Source organism: Mytilus californianus, unplaced genomic scaffold (assembly GCF_021869535.1).
Source record: "Mytilus californianus isolate M0D057914Y unplaced genomic scaffold, xbMytCali1.0.p SCAF_8, whole genome shotgun sequence".
NCBI lineage: Eukaryota > Metazoa > Mollusca > Bivalvia > Mytilida > Mytilidae > Mytilus > Mytilus californianus.
Window position 1 is genome coordinate 1,783,887 of NW_026262734.1, and position 17,311 is coordinate 1,801,197.

A 17,311-nucleotide genomic window follows, 5' to 3' on the forward strand; every position below is an offset into this window, starting at 1 on the left:
GGTTTTTTTCCATTGCGTTGTCAGTTTTTTTCCGACTTATGAGTTTTGAATGTCCCCTTGGTATCTTCCGCCTCTTTTAAAAAAAATAACTTTGTGTTTGGTTTATAATAAATAGATTTAAAATAGCCTCAATTCTATGAGCCATAAAGATTGGTTGATTCATTCATTTAATAAAATTATTAGTAAAAAGGGGGGATTAACGTTGCCTAGGGAACAATCAGAATCTGTATGTATAAGAAAAACAAACGCTATTGATGTTTCCATATTGTGTTGGTCACAGATACTTTCTTATGTGTGTTTCTTGAACAAAAATGGTCAGTATAATATCTGGTGTTCAACCCTTCAAACTTTTAATTATTTTTCGTTAAAACCACTTTTAGTGCTATGTGTGTTACATGATATTCTGTTTAAAAGTTGAATTTCAAATTTAATCCATTTAAAATAAGATTACCATATCCCTTCCTACTTATTTATAGAGTTTTCATTGTGAAGCCTTGCAGCATGACATTATCACATGACATTTACCTCTCTTCAAATGTGTATCAGATCTGCTTTTAATTGCGTACAGAGTTTAACTATGATTGATCCTTGTCAGCAAATCATTTTCACCTGACCTTAACCTCTGTAAGCAGGATAAGTTTTCTGAGTAAATCCTATTCCTCAGTAACTTTCTATGACAGGTCAACAATATTTGGAAGGTGGACCCTACAGGTCATTTTACAGCCCTTAACAATGAGCAAAACCCGTGCTATATAGTAAACTATCAAAGGCCACCACAGCATTACAAAGTCTGATTGTTCATTCTCAGTACTATGGATGAGAGATAAGAAGTGGATAACTATGAATATAAATATGATTGATGTGTACCAAGCCAAAAAAAAAAACCCACGCCACTTCAATTATACAAAATCTTGTTAACACGTGTATACTGAGCATCAAGTCACTTCCTTTTGATACACCAGACCAAAATAATAGACCTTACTAGTGGCAGTCATTTTCTGACCACATGTAACTTTTAACCAATGTGAATAACATGGAGTCTTTTGGCAGATTTTACCTTGATTGCCAACTGCAGTAATATGATCTATACACTACGAATATGATGCTCTTGAATATGCATGAAATATTTGCCACTGGTCTCAACAATAAATCAAAACGTGAACATAATCTTGCATATACATGAAATATTTGCCACTGGACTCAACAATCCGAATGTACACCCGAAAAAAATTATTTCAGTAGGCATAACATAAAAAATAAAATCTAAAACAATTTTAAAGGCATACACAGTTTTGAGTAAATTGGTGAAAATGTTTTGTTTCATAACCATGAGTATGAAATTTAAAGAAGAATCAAAGAAATTTGTACTTTGAACATAACAAGATTGCACCACTTCCTGTTTTACTTCTTGTATTTTATAATCCTCCTTTTATAGGAGCACTCCACAAATGCTTTTATTTTTAACAATGATGGAGAAAAAGTAACTGTTTATACCTTCTGCAATATATTATTGCATCAATATAATATGATCATCTCCTGTCTCACCTGTTATATTTTTAAAACTCCTTACTTAGGAGCACTTTGGTGTGCACTTAAAAATACTTTTTTGTAACAATTGAAATGATAATAAATAACTTTAATAACAATATACTATAGGGGGATTGATCAAGCAATTTAAATGTAGATAATTTAATTGATTAAACATTCAATTTTGCATGTATAACTCCATCTTTCAAAACTACTTGTTTATTTTTATAGACTGGTATAAGTTATAAAACATTGAAATTTCTGATGATTATTTTCCTTACCAAATGTACAAGTTTGTTTAGATTAACATCGAAATGATATGCTTTGCTTCATGGTATGATAATTTGATAAAAAAAAATCTTACTGGAACCAACATCAAGAACACATTATTTTCTGAATATGGTTTAAATACAACTAATGTTCTCCAGCTGAGCCTAACAATATTCAAGGTAATTTATACAGTCCAACAGTGCCCTTACAATCTGGGTTATTACGCTAAAGTGCCCTTTCAGACAACTAGCACCCTTCTGCCCTGAGATTCAAGCTGGAACACTGATATATATATGTGAACATGATCTTGCATATACATGAAATATTTGCCACTGGACTCAACAATAAATCAATACATGAACATCATCTTGCATATACATGAAATATTTCCCACTGGACTCAACAATCAATCAATTTGTGAACATGATCTTGCATATACATGAAATATGAGACATTAAGCAAGAAACAAACAATCAAATTGTGAACATGAAGTTAGGTTTTGAGGAATATCAAGGATTATGTTATATATATATATTGATCCACAGAAGAATTCCTGTTCACAATGTGTTTATCATCAGTCCTTTTTCTCTGATTCTGATTCATAGTGTAGGATTCTTACAAAGACAACCACTCAATGCATTAATGAAATAAAAACACCAGATTCTATCATTTGTATTTTTATTATATCAACATATGTATATTCAATGAACATATAGATTAACAAATTACCTGATAATAAAACCAGTCATAGCACACTTATATACTGTGTATACATGATTAAAGTGGTATCAGTGTCACACACTCGCTTAAGGTTGTTTAGTCTAAATCATACACAGATAACAAGGGAAGGAATCTCAACTATTGATGAGTATCAAAAACTATTTAATTCTAAAATTCCATATATAGATGGTTTCCTATTTTGAAAGTGCCTTCATTAGGTGTTGTGCATGTTCTAATCAAACAAACCTTACTACATATAAAAAAAAAATTTTTTTTTTAAAATCCCCAAATTTCAAGGACGATTATAACTTGCCTCTTGCTGATAAGTTATAATATTGTTGGCCTACTACTTCATTGAAGTTATCCAGTAATGTAAAATACATGCAATTACAAATGAAATTTAGTGCAATATTTTGAATTGAAATTTTGTGTCATCAAATGAAAGTTAATTAAGTGATAAACATGATAAATCAAATACTACTTGTATGTCTACCTTAAACTTAACACAATTACCTTTGGATTCCACAAACCTTCACGTAAAAATTAATTAACACATCATTCCTTTCTAAATTTCATGAAATCAATAGACCAATCTCAAGGTTTTTTTATGAATGAGTTATACCGTTTGACCAGAGGTCAATCGGCGTAAATGACGTTATTGAACAATACATTCTTACTGTGACGTTATAGCATAAGCATTGTGATATAGGAAATAAACGGGTAAATGCACGAATTCGACAGTCATCTATGAAACTATCTAAACACTATTAAAATATTGCACAAGACTAAAATTTCAGAGTTTTTCAATTGATAACCATTGAATACGGTAAGTAAAGCCATAAATGGCTTATGAATTTACATAACATTCACTTATAGTATCATCATTGTTTTTCTTTCAATTCTTCTTTACATTTTGATATCTCATTTGAAAATTTCATCAATTTTTCATTTTCTTTGGTTATTCCCTCATATTTTTTCAAATAACTGTCATGACTGTGATGTTCTTTGATACAAAGACCACACAGTTCACATAATAAAACTGTGGCTGGCATCTCTTCATACTACAAGCATACAGGTCACATATTGTCTCTTCTCCTATGACCATACACATGAATGTCACATAAGTGTCACCTCTGGTTATTTATATTAATTTCACTACACAAGCTGTACTTCTTTATTCCTTGAGATGGTCAGTAATTTTAGAGCTCTGAGTACCTGTAACACAAAAATAGTCAGTTATTTCAGAGCCCTGAAAATCTGTATCACAAATATAGGTTAAAATAAAAAAAAAACACTTTATAAATTTGTGTGTCCCAAGTGCCTTTCTGGACTTATTATCATCAGGAATGATGAAAACACAAAATTTGACAGTTCTGGATGTATGAAAGGCAACAGTCCAAAAACTCTTGTTTGTAGCTAAGCAATAGTTGTTGATTTTTAGGTTGCCAAATGTAATACTCCTTTAGCAACTGAGCAACCCCTTATTTTATTCCTCACACTTATGGTCAATATAAAATTAGTGTAAAATGCATTAAAACAGAATATTTATTTGCAAACCTTTAACTTAGCTTCTCCCGTTGAACCAAACACTTTCAGTCCCATTTTATTCATTTCACTTGTTGACAAAGGCGATCTGTAATAACACAATCAATGTGATTTAAGAATATTATCTTTTAGTCAAATACAAAATTTCATTGTACAATTTAATATGTTCTAATAAAATACTTGGATTGTTTTGTTACTCTTACAGGTACAGTCGAATCTCGTTGTGTCGAAAACTCGGACAAGTCGAAGTAATTTCTTGGTCCCATTAGAATTCCCGTTTGATCAATGCATAATTACCTCTGATGAGTCCAATACTCGATTAAGTCGAGTAAATTTTATAGTCCCGTTGATATAAAATTAATGTAAATTGAACCCGATGTCTCCAAGTTCAAAAGTAAGAGTTTTGAAAAAAGCAGACCTAATGATAAAAATTCAAATCGGATGTATTTCTTATGTAACCTAATCATTTTCAAAAGAGATTAAAGCTGAGTAAAAATACTTGTTTGTATAACAGTTAAAATGACATGCTTATGGTGACCGGTAGTTAACACCTCTGTTGATCATCCAAGCGGAATGTTAGTGTGTTGAACATATTTCACCTGACATAGTGAAACTGGACGATATTTATCTAAACGCACTCAAGAACATCTGTATCGTTTTAAAAGACCCAATAAATTCAAAAGTATCATTTATCAACACCTTAAGAAGCACAATCATCCTATTAAATATTTAGCAGTTCAACCTTTAGAAGTAGTAAATAAGCAGCCTGGTGAATCTCATTCAAAGTTTGTACGATCGCGGAAAATAATTGAATTAAATTGGATTAAAAAATTACAGACTGTCTACCCTCTCGGTCTTAATGATAATATCATGGGAATTGGTAATATATCAAGAACCGATTCTGTTAACATTTTGGATATAGTTTCTAAAACTGTTCGTAAAAACCGTTCTCATGGTCGTAGAAAAAATCGCAAACAAAGAAAATTTCGGACCAATCATACCAATATTTCGGACCTAATTTCTATTTCAAAAAACAACGGCAGACATTATCTGTTAACAAAGCTCTGTTCATTACCGGTTAATAAGTTAAATAAAATTTTAGAGGATTGCAACACAATTTCATATAGCAGTCCTAAGTATGAAATCGTTCAAATTATAATGGCATATTGTTATTCTAAACTGTTTCCCAAAATTGATCGCCCTGAAGATCATAAAAAACAGTTTATTAAAATAAAGTATGTCAATAAAGGTTTTGATTTTGTAAATATTGCCGGTATTTTTAACGACCATTCTGTTAAAGAACAAATTCCGGGATATTTTGATAATACTGAGCTCCCTCTTATTTGTTATATTTACAAGAAATCTACCCGGAAATTTGTGTTTAATTATAGCCAATTGTGTAAAGATGTTAATATCAGTGAAAATACACCTACTTCATGTAATTGCAGTAATTCCGAATACATTTATGGACCCATTTCCCATGTTATAACAGGAGATCTTAACATCGTTCAAGACCGAGAGTTAAAATCATTCCTCAGTAAAGGACCTAAATATCGCCCCCCGTCAATTATTAATTGGAATGAGTGTCGTAATATCATCCACGACTCACTCCATACTTACTGTTTGAAATGGATAAAACGGGAAAAAGCTGACAAAAAATCTTTGGACTCTTTTTTTAAATCAGTAATGAACATAGTTGATATACGTATTCAACATTTTAAAGAACATTTTACTCTTAACAATAACCACAATAAACCTATTTCTCGTATCAAACATAAACTAAAAGAACTAGCCAAGGAATTTGTTTTTGTCCCGGCCGATAAAGCTGCTAATAATATTATTATTGTTTGACGTAAATTTTACATTGAGGTTCTGAAAAAAGAAATCACCAATTCACCAACATTCCAACTGACTCCATTTTCAGAAAACGACATCTGTAACAAACATAAACCTTTAGCTACCGCTTTACAAGCAGAACCAAATACAATGAAAGTCCCAACTATGTATTGGCTTCCGAAGCTACACAAAACACCTTACAAATATAGATTCATTTCGTCTTCAAGCCATTGTTCCACTACTAAATTGTCTATTCTTCTTACCAGTACACTTGGTACAATCAAAAACCTGATAATAAATTGTTCAAATAAGGCCTTCGAAAATAGTGGAATTAATTACTTTTGGAGTGTCAAGAACTCGTTGGAAGTACTTGATAAATTGCATGCATATATTGGTGATTTTGAATCTGTTCAAAGTTTTGATTTTTCTACCCTATATACCACATTGCCTCACATTCTCATTAAGAAAAAATTCACACACCTAATTAAATGGGCATTTAAAAAGTCAGAATGTGAATATATATGTTCAAACTCTTTTAGGTCATTTTTTAGTAGCAATAAACAAAAAAACTATGTCAATTGGACATGCTTTGATACTATATATGCCCTTGAATTTTTACTAGATAACATTTTTGTTCGCTTTGGAGATTCCGTATATCGTCAGGTTATCGGAATTCCAATGGGGACTAACTGTGCACCACTTATTGCGGACCTTTTTTTGTATTGCTATGAGTTACAATTTATGACAAAAATCAGTAAAGACCCATCGAAACAACATCTGATACACAAATTTAATAATACTTTTAGATATTTGGATGATATTTTGGCTCTCAATAATGACGACTTCAGTATGTATACTAAAGAAATTTATCCTGTTGAACTTACTTTAAATAAAGCTAATACTAACAATGACCACTGCCCTTTCCTCGATCTTGATATCTATATCATTAACGGAAAGCTTAATACTAAAATATATGATAAAAGAGATGATTTTTCATTTCCTATCGTTAATTATCCATTTTTAGATGGTGACGTTCCCTTGTCACCATCTTACGGTGTTTATATATCTCAACTTGTACGATTCGCTCGTGTATGTAACAATGTTTTAGATTTTAACGAGAGAAATGTATGTATTACTGAAAAATTATTACACCAGGGTTTTCGATATCACAAACTAGTCAAAACATTTACTAAATTTTATCATCGGTATAAGGACATCATTCGTAAATATAGCTCAACATGCAGACTTCTTATACGTTCAGGTATTTCACATCCAATTTTTTATGGAAATATTCTTTATAAAGCACAAAAATGTCAGTATTCACCTCTGAAACTAACAAAACCTTTAAATAGACTTATTAAGAAGGGATATAGTTACGATACTGTTGTCAGGTCATTAAAGATTGCATATTTTGGCGTTGATATTGATTCACTTATAGGGTCTTTGCATCTGCACTAAACACATTTATTTAAAAACCAGTTGTTGGCATGACACGGGTTATGTTCTTCTCATATATGTTATGATGGTATGATACTAAACCCCTAACGGGAAGGATTGTGCCTGATATTCATATGATGAAGACATAATCTTTCAATCAGTTTAATTGAAGTCTGGAGCTGGCATGTCAGTTAACTGCTAGTAGTCTGTTGTTATTTATGTATTATTGTCATTTTGTTTATTTTCTTTGGTTACATCTTCTGACATCAGACTCGGACTTCTCTTGAACTGAATTTTAATGTGCGTATTGTTATGCGTTTACTTTTCTACATTGGCTAGAGGTATAGGGGGAGGGTTGAGATCTCATAAACATGTTTAACCCCGCCGCATTTTTGCGCCTGTCCCAAGTCAGGAGCCTCTAGCCTTTGTTAGTCTTGTATTATTTTTAATTTTAGTTTCTTGTGTACAATTTGGAGTTTAGTATGGCGTTCATTATCACTGGGCTAGTATATATGTTTGTTTGGGGGCCAGCTGAGGGACGCCTCCGGGTGCGGGAGTTTCTCGCTGCGTTGAAGACCTGTTGGTGGCCTTCTGCTGTTGTCTGTTCTGTGGTCGGGTTGTTGTCTCTTTGACACATTCCCCATTTCCATTCTCAATTTTATAACAAGAGTGCACACGCTGAAATGTCTCGCCTTCTTTACTAACCATTGATTTTATGTTGATAGTCCTAAATACAAAGCTTTACTACAAGTAACACATAAACTTAACATGATCCAAGAAAATGAGGTCAAGGTCAGATAAATCAAACGAGAAATACATGTACACCTAACAATCATTCAATAAACCAAACATAGTTGACCTATTGCTTATTGTTTCTAAGAAACAGTCTTAAACAAGAAAACTTAACATTGACCAATGAACCATGAAAATGAGGTCAAGGTCAGATGAACCATGCCAGACAGACATGTACACCTTACAATCAATTTAGGCATTAAATATAGTTGACCTATTGCTTATAGTATCTAAGAAACAAACTTAACCATGAAAACTTAACATTGACCAATGAACCATGAAAATGAGGTCAAAGTCAGATGATACCTGCCAGACAGACATATACACCTTACAATCCTTCCATACGTCAAATATAGTTGATCTATTGCTTATAGTTGAAGAAAAACAGACCAAAACACAAAAACTTAACATTGAGAAATGAACCATGAAAATGAGGTCAAGGTCAAATAAAACCTGTGAGACTGACATGTACATCATAAAATATTTCCATACACCATTGATAGTTGACCATTGACACCTACCAGTTGGACATGTACACCTTACAATCATTCCATATACCAAATATAGTAGACCTACTGCTTCTAGTATCTGGTATATGGACTTGACCATGAAAACTTAACCTTGTTCACTGATCCATGAAATGAGGTCGAGGTCAAATGAAAATTGTCTGACGGGCATGAGGACCTTGCAAGGCACGCACATACTAAATATAGTTATCCTATTACGGTACTCATAATAAGAAAGAAATTAACATTACAAAAAATGTTGACTTTTTTTTCAAGTAGTCACTGAACCATGAAAATGAGGTCAAGGACAATGGACATATGACAGACAGAAACTTCGTAACATAAGGCATCTATATACAAAGTATGAAGCATCCAGGTCTTCTAGCTTCTAAAATATAAAGCTTTTAAGAAGTTAGCTAACGCCTCCGCCGCCAGATCACTATCCCTATGTCGAGCTTTCTGCGACAAAAGTCACAGGCTCGACAAAAACGAAACAAATTTAAATGACCCGAGCTGAGATAAAATGAATCGTTAGAATTAAAATTCATTAATTACAATAAATAAAAGGATTACAGTAAGACAATTATGATAAATTCATAATAATTTAATGTAAAGCAGACGACCTCATCAGAGACCATTCAGAACTTGTTTCGTTCCGCGAGTGATTTCATAATTTATAGTGACTGACCTTTGTAAATATTTGTTTTTATTTGTTTTTATTTGTATCTGTACTTGTTTTATCATTATGAAGGACCAAGAAATATGGAGATTGAATACACAATCATAAAGTGTCATATAAAAAAAAAAGGCACACTGTTCATTGTATCTAGTTTACACAAATCTCATACCGTATTTCGTGCATTCCAAATTTAAGATGACACACTCGACCTCAGATGAGTTGAACCTTGGATAAGTTGAATACTTTGGTCCGGTCCCTTCGACTTCGACATAACAAGGTTCGACTGTATTCAATACATATATTTCATTGTTTCTTTATGAAGAAATTATGCCTAGGAATCTACAGTGACCTCCTTCATAAAAATCTGATGCAATGGTTTAAAAATGTTATGTTAATGAAATAATATAGTTTTTCAGTTTAATTAAGGACAGACAAGTCCAGTTTTTTTATTTTAATGGTCGTCAGCAACATTTCTGGTAGGAGATGAGCACATGGACCCACATATTTTTTTTCTAATATTTTTGAAATAATATACATTTATTTTTTATTGTGCTTTTCTTAATATATCTCCTAAATATAACTCACTTGTTTCCTTCCTCTTTAAAATGTCTCCACAATATTCTGTATACCTATAAAATACAGATTTATATTCCAACTGTTGATATAATAAAGTTAACATATAACATATGATCGACTAGAATAATCTGTTAAAAAGACAGAGAACACATGACAACCCTCAAAAATCAATTGGACAAAGAAGCCTTTTAAATTGTCTAAATGACTTTTATCAATTATTGATTTTTACCTAATGTACAGTGGCAAATATTATATACATATGTATGCTGAGAATAAATCAACAATATATCAACATGTATATTAATATTTTTACAATCATTCTCAATAGTTACAGTGGTTAAATCAAATAAAATACAATGTAAATAAATATACAATATATGTACATTGTCGGAAAAATTAAAAGAATTTGTATGAGCTTTAGAAACAGGACAAAAAGCGAGGCTTGCCGAGCTTTTCTCCTGTTTCGCAGCGAGTACAAATAAATTTTATATTTTCTGACAATGTACATATATTGTTTTTATCCTGAAATTTACACCCAACACTTGAAACTTTAGTTGTTAAAATCTAAATCGTTGTCTCTAATTTTTCAAAGAAATCGACATAGTTGAAACGCTGACCGCGAAGAGGACCCCAAAATGAAGTACAAATAAAGCAAAAATTTATTTGTGTACCTGTTATTTGTACACTAGTTGGCTGATTGCAGGATAAACACTTTCGGTGTCTTCTCTTTTATCTGTCACTTGTCAAAACTATACAGATACATGTTTTAAAAAAGTCCATTTAGAATCAGTACCTTTTGACAACAGCAAAAAATATTGTTACATTGAACAGTTACTTGGTACAGTGTGCCCCTGATTGAAACATAAAGTATAATATTTAAGTCTGTAAATCTATGATTTAGAATTCATAAACAAATTCTAAACTTAAAATGGTATGAAATATTAATTCTCCTTTTTGTCTAAATTTTCCAATCAATTCTAATTCTTCAGTTTGACCTATAAACAATAAATTTTATTATACTTCACGTAAAAATGCAATATTTTGATTGGCTTATACGAGGGTGTTAATTTACTCTTTTCTATGGTAAATACTCCATTACCCTTCACGGAGACGCTTGATTAAGTGTGCCCTTTATCAAATACGACTCTATCCTATGGCAAATACTCTATTACCCTTCACGGAGACGCTTGATCAAGTGTGCGCTTTATTAAATACGGATGGTTGTTATGTACAAGACGTCATAGTTTATTACTATGAATTTGAAATTTAATCGACAGTAATAACAGAACATTCAGTATAATAAATTAAATAACACATATCAGAGAGGGTGATAGAGCAGATTGTTACCCCTCGAAAAGACATTATCAACCTTGGCTTCGCCTCAGTTGACAATGTTTTCTTGGGGTAACAATCTGCTCTATCACCCTCTCAGCTATGTGTTATTTATATAATGTCATACCATATTGACTTCTAAAAGTTTAACTCTTCCTTTAATGAGTGAGGATACTGTATCAAACTCTGACTCAGTGATCTCTATAAACTCACAGGAACCAGATCGTAACTCAGCAGGGGATAAACAACTCTCCGCTCCTGTAAATATTTATTTATACTAATAATTATAATTAAAACAGTTTTACATCTTAATACAAATATCTGAATTCTTCAACATTTAGAACTGCACATAACTTATGTATTTGGCACTAATTCTTTCGTGCAGCTAAAAAGCAATGCAATGCATATGCTCTTGGTCATGCAAAGTCCACTTTCACAACACATCTATAGACAATCAGCCTCAGTGATCCAGTATTAAAGTTTAAAACTGGAGTTTTTGACTGAAATGAGGCAGTTGCACTATAAACTATCAAGATTCTATTAGCTGATATAAAAATAAGAAGATGTCGTATGATTGCCAATGAGTCTAGAAGTGATAATTTTATTACAAAAAAGAGTCAATTAATAACCTAATATACATGTCTTTATTTCTTACCAATAAATATGAAACAATGATATATTTCAATTAAATCCCCTTAAAAAGTGCCTTTATATTTATGTAAAGAATGCCCTGAAAGTGTAGTCCTCCGCTCAAAGGATGCCCTTCAAGAGTAGCCAATCGAACTTAGAGTGCCCTCTAAGAAAAAATTACCCTGCCTTTTTCAAAAGCTGCAGGAAACACTTATAAGTAACATATTAAAAGAGTCACCTATGGAGATATCTAACAGTTTCCAGGGAGATAACTGCAACTTTGTTTGGTCTGTATATATTTCTAAAGTACGACAAGGAAAATGATTGTTGGGTGAGATTCCTTCTACACTTAATTGCAATGTTATCTGTTTGCCATATTTCTCTGTGGTTCCAAATGAGACTGACATGAACTATGAGGAATGTAAGGAGCCTGTAATTCAGTGTTTGTAAAATTGAGAATGGAAATGGAGAATATGTCAAAGAGACAACAACCTGACCAAAGAGCAGTCAACAACCAAGGGCAACAACGGGTCTTCAACACAGCGAGCAAATCCCGCACCCGGAGGTGGTCCTAAGCTGGCCCCTAAATAAAATAGTGTACTAGTACAGTGAAAATGGACGTCACACTAAACTCCAAAACATATAAATGAACTAAAATTAAAAAAAAATACAAGACTAACAAAGGCCAGAAGCTCCTGACTTGGGACAGGCGCCAAAATGCGGCGGGGTTAAACATGTTTTGTGAGATCTCAACTCTCCCCCTATACCTCTAGCCAATGTAGAATAAAGAAACAAATAGTCAATGTCAGAATAGGTAACAAAAGAAACTAAGCAAAATGACAATGATACATTAATTAACAAAGGACTACTAGCAGTTACTGACATGCCAGCTCCAGACCTCAATTAAACGGATTGAAAGATTATGTCTTCATCATATGAATATCAAATACAATTCCTCCCGTAAGGGGTTTAGTATTATGTTTTTTTGTTGTTGCTGTATATCATATTTGTTTTGTACATAAATCAGGATGTTGGTTTTCACGTTTGAACTGTTCTACCTTTTATCATGTGGGGCCTTTTAAAGCTTGCTATGTGGTCTGTGTTTTTCTTTTGTGGAAGACTGTGCTAAAACCTTTAGTTGCTTCCATCCATGTCATTGGGCCGCTTCTAAATAGTAATCATACCATTTTATGCAAATTTAATGCTCTGGAATTCTTAAACTAAGACATAAACAGAAATTATTTTTTCTCTGGCAATCACCTGCTGTGTTTTCTTCCTCTGTATTATTTTTAGAATCAATAGTATATGTATGGTTTTCTTCTACCTCTCCTGTATCTTTCTGGTCACCAGATGGACCCTGAATCTCACAACCTGTAGGAATTTTAACTCCCAATATTTCCTCTATCTTATCAAGTTCCTGGGGTCTATCATTATCCTGCAGAAAAAAAGTAGGATATAGTTAGAACATGTCTGTGATCCGCCTGATCCATGTCATGAAGATCAAACTTAAAATCTAATTATGAATATAATACAAAAAAAAGTCATGTTGCTTAAGTCCATGAAGTAAAAGTAATTTCAAAGACCAAAGAAGTTTTCACAAATAATTTTCACAAAAATTTACATATTACTTAAACAGTTCTGAATTGACATTAATTTTGGTTTGACACAAAGGTTTCTTCATAGCAGATATACATTTTGAGCTTACCTTTATTTTCATTAGTTCACAGCATTTATATTTGAACTTTGTGATATGTTTAAGATGATTCAAAATTTACAAAAAATGCAAAAAAGGAAATGCTAGGTAGAATTATGCAAAACCAACACATTTTCTGGAGGAAAATTTACTGGTTATTCATGAAATTTGCCAAAAAATAAATGAAGAATATGTCCATGGGACACAGATGCCTTTGCTTGAAAAATATATGACGAATTCTGCAATTTATCAATTTTCAAAGGTGACGCCACACAAATTCGAACTTGATCTGTGTTTGGTGGTAATAAGGATTTTGTATAAGTTTTATAACATTTAGTTGAGGCAAACTAAAGGTAGAGTACGGAAAGAGCAAATTTAGCAAATTTTCCATTTATAAAGGGACATAACTCGAGACTGAACAAAAAGTGACGCCACCAAAATTCAAACTTGATCTGTGTTTGGTGGTAATAAGCATTGTGTATAAGTTTTATAACATTTGGTTGAGGCAAGCTAACAGACAGACAAGGGTAAAACTTTATGCCCCCTCCACCACAGCGGAGGCATAATTATGTCAGGTATTTAAGTAAGATTGAACAAGAAGTTTGACTTACTGATTTTCCTGTTTTTTGTTGTAGATCTTCTAACAATTTACATACAGTCTGAATCTGTGTCTTAAAATAATCTGCTGCTTCCTGTAAATTCAAGAAAAAAATGATAATACAAATGTACAGGTTGTAATTATTTTGTACACATATAACAGTTTATAAGCCTGATTTACTAAGGGGCTAACTCATTATGATACAATATTCTTTCAATAGTATTCAAGATAAACAAAAAGATAGTCTTTTAGTTATATTGTACTGTACGGTTGTTATCTGATAGGCATATACATGTACTATCTGTTGATTCTATTGCATAAACACTTAACAAACAATTAAAATCAAATGAACCATAAAACTGTACAGGTAAAGCATTTAGATATAGAGTGAAGACACTTTAACTGTAAAACTGCATTTACCCAGGAAATTGTTATTCATAATATGTAAATCCTTATCCTATAACATTTTCAGAGGTTGAGTTATACATTCTCTTTGGTTCTGTGTTTAATCAAATTTTACTTGTTTAATTTCCCTACCTATGTTGCCATGATGCAGTTTTTTTATATCTTAAATAAAACCAATAAAAATAAGGGCAAGCTATCTAAGCAACTATACCTACAAAATCCTTTAGAAATACAGCACAATGAGACAAACCTTTTGGACTTGCTGAATAGCAGCTGCCTCTTTGACAATAGATCCATATTCTTTCTTGATGTCTTGAATTTTCTGTAACATTTTAGCTGGGTTCACCTGTAAACATAGTAAAAAGGTATAACTATAAACCTTTCATACAAATGTTGAAGATGTTTAATAGAGTCAAGAAAGTCTTGTTGGCACATGCTGCACAATTACTGGTAGTTACTATAAAACTCTCAGTGGATCTTGAAAATTTTTATATGCATAAACAACATGGCTGTCATCCATACAACTTCTATAGTATGAAGCATGAAAAGAACAAAGTTTTAAAATATTATATGTGTTTCTACATTGCTTGTACCCAAAAATGAAAAATAATGACACGTCATTCACTCATTGGTTGAAAATCCCCTTATTATACAACAACAACATTTTGGTGTATGTCTTTAAAATTAATACCCAGAAATCAGTACATTTCTTACCTTATTTTCTTCATTATCTTTATCAAATTCAAACTCAATTTTCCTGGACAAATAATTCAGATCAGATTCTGCTTGCTGGAACTGAAATCAAATAAATAAACATCAAAATTACATTAAAACATGTCAAACCCAATCTTCCTTGAAAACTATCCTCTTAAATCAGATTCTGCTTGCTGGAACTGAAATCAATTGAATAATTTTCACGTATATATACATGTACCTGTTCATTCCAAGAATCAACATGTCCAACTTATTTTTTCTGACCAGAAACATTTTTGTTGGGCACATAATCAAAATTTAATCTAAGAAATTGATGTGAAATTCTGAATGCCATATTTTATTGTTGTCAACTTTCTGGTAATGATTTACATGCTGTAAATAGACAAAGTATAATGCATAGATAACAGTTAAACTTCAAATTTCTTTCTGAAATGATACTGGCTGCTAAAAGCGAATTATTATTTCACTATTTCACTTTCCTTAATGATTAAACAAAACAAAATCATACTTTGTACATATCTCGTAGCTAGTGCCCTTTAAATTTTATATATATGGTAGTTACTCTACGTTTTTAGAATCTCACTTTATCATGAAACAATAATAAAACTTATTTCTAGCAATACACTAACTATTACACTATTAAACAATTATTCAACACAAAACCAACAAGTGAAACTGCGAGCTACCATGGCTACAGTTCCCCGATGATACCCCCACAACTGGATAATTTTAATAGTGTAAAAATATGTAAGTGTTCGGTAAACAGGAAGTTGTTGAGTGATGAATCTGAAAACGCATCACACGGTAAGGCTGACTTATATAAACCCTGAAACCAAATTTTAGAAATCCTTATGATGTAGTTCCTGAGAAAGCTGCCACGAAAAATAGTCATGGGACGGATGGACAGACAGACAGAGGTAAAACAGTTTACCCCCACTTTCTTAAAGCTGGGGTATAATAAAACTAAAACAGGTTGGGCTCAAGTCAGGAAAAGTGGGGTATTCCCAGTTTTCAGGGACCGTCCCAGTTTTCTGGTGTTAAAAAACCCCAGTTTATAGGGACTTCCTTTTCTATTTCAATTCATGGCATGAAATTTACAAAAGCGCATGTTTTAACTGTATCAGTAGTATTTGTAAATACTTTAAGTATCTCAGGAACAACAAAACATGAATAAGTGAAGCCTTGTTTTTTCTAGAACTCAAAAACATACAAATCTTTTGTTTAGGAATCAGTTGATCAAGCTGCATGCTCCAGGTGTAACTGATCATAACTGAATTATGTTCACTTCTATTGAAATTTTCTATTCATTGAATTTAAATGCCTAAGTGATTAACTTATCTTTTTGTCTTCTCATAATTGATGATCAAGGTATGAATTGGTGAACAAAGGAATTGTTTTGTTGTGAGTTGAGCATCAAATAAGACTTGAAATTAGCTTGATTTTTGAACTTATAAAAACACTTGCTATCATATAACATTGTTATCACATGTAGAAGGTGCGCTTTTGTAGATTTCATACCATAAATTGACAAGGAAAAAAGAAGTCCCTGTTCACTGGGGTTTTTTAACACCAGAAAACTGGGGTGTTCCCTGAAAACAGGGAATACCCCAGTTTTCCTGACTTGAGCCCAACCTGTAAAAGGTTGCGAACGTGAAAGGGGTGAAACATGAATTGGAGGGAAAGTGATTTTGGGCGAACAGACCCGGATTCTATTAACCATGGGTGCTGAATTAACCAGGTCCCAATCTGACTAGGTGCCGAATTGGCTATACCGGGTGCCAATTTGACCAGGTGCCGAAGTGACTAGAAAGTTAGATTAGATTAGTTGGTAGGATTTTTTTTTTTTGGTGTGGGAATTGATTTGACAGCCCGGGTGTGATGAGTTAAAGATTTGGCTTTCCATTTTCAATTTAGCTTGAAAGCGATACAAATCAAACACAAATGATCAAGAAATTAATCAATTTTTACCATTGACTCCAAAATCTCAACATTTTTCTCCATTTTCTTTATTTACTTCCGGTAATTGTTAACTGTTCTGTGATTGGACATCG

At 32.4% G+C, this 17,311-nt stretch overlaps 1 protein-coding gene across 1 annotated transcript; it reads right to left on the minus strand.

The window, feature by feature from the left end:
* Positions 1–2,458: 2,458 nt before the first annotated feature.
* LOC127710501 (spindle and kinetochore-associated protein 2-like) lies at positions 2,459–17,306 on the minus strand. Its single transcript, XM_052216395.1, has 9 exons — positions 17,229–17,306; positions 15,261–15,341; positions 14,797–14,892; positions 14,155–14,235; positions 13,111–13,285; positions 11,348–11,478; positions 9,898–9,941; positions 4,075–4,150; positions 2,459–3,732 (listed from the first exon to the last, which is right to left on the minus strand). The coding sequence occupies exons 1-9, from the start codon at positions 17,259–17,261 to the stop codon at positions 3,673–3,675; spliced, it is 777 nt and encodes a 258-aa protein (XP_052072355.1). The 5' UTR covers positions 17,262–17,306; the 3' UTR covers positions 2,459–3,672.
* Positions 17,307–17,311: the final 5 nt, after the last annotated feature.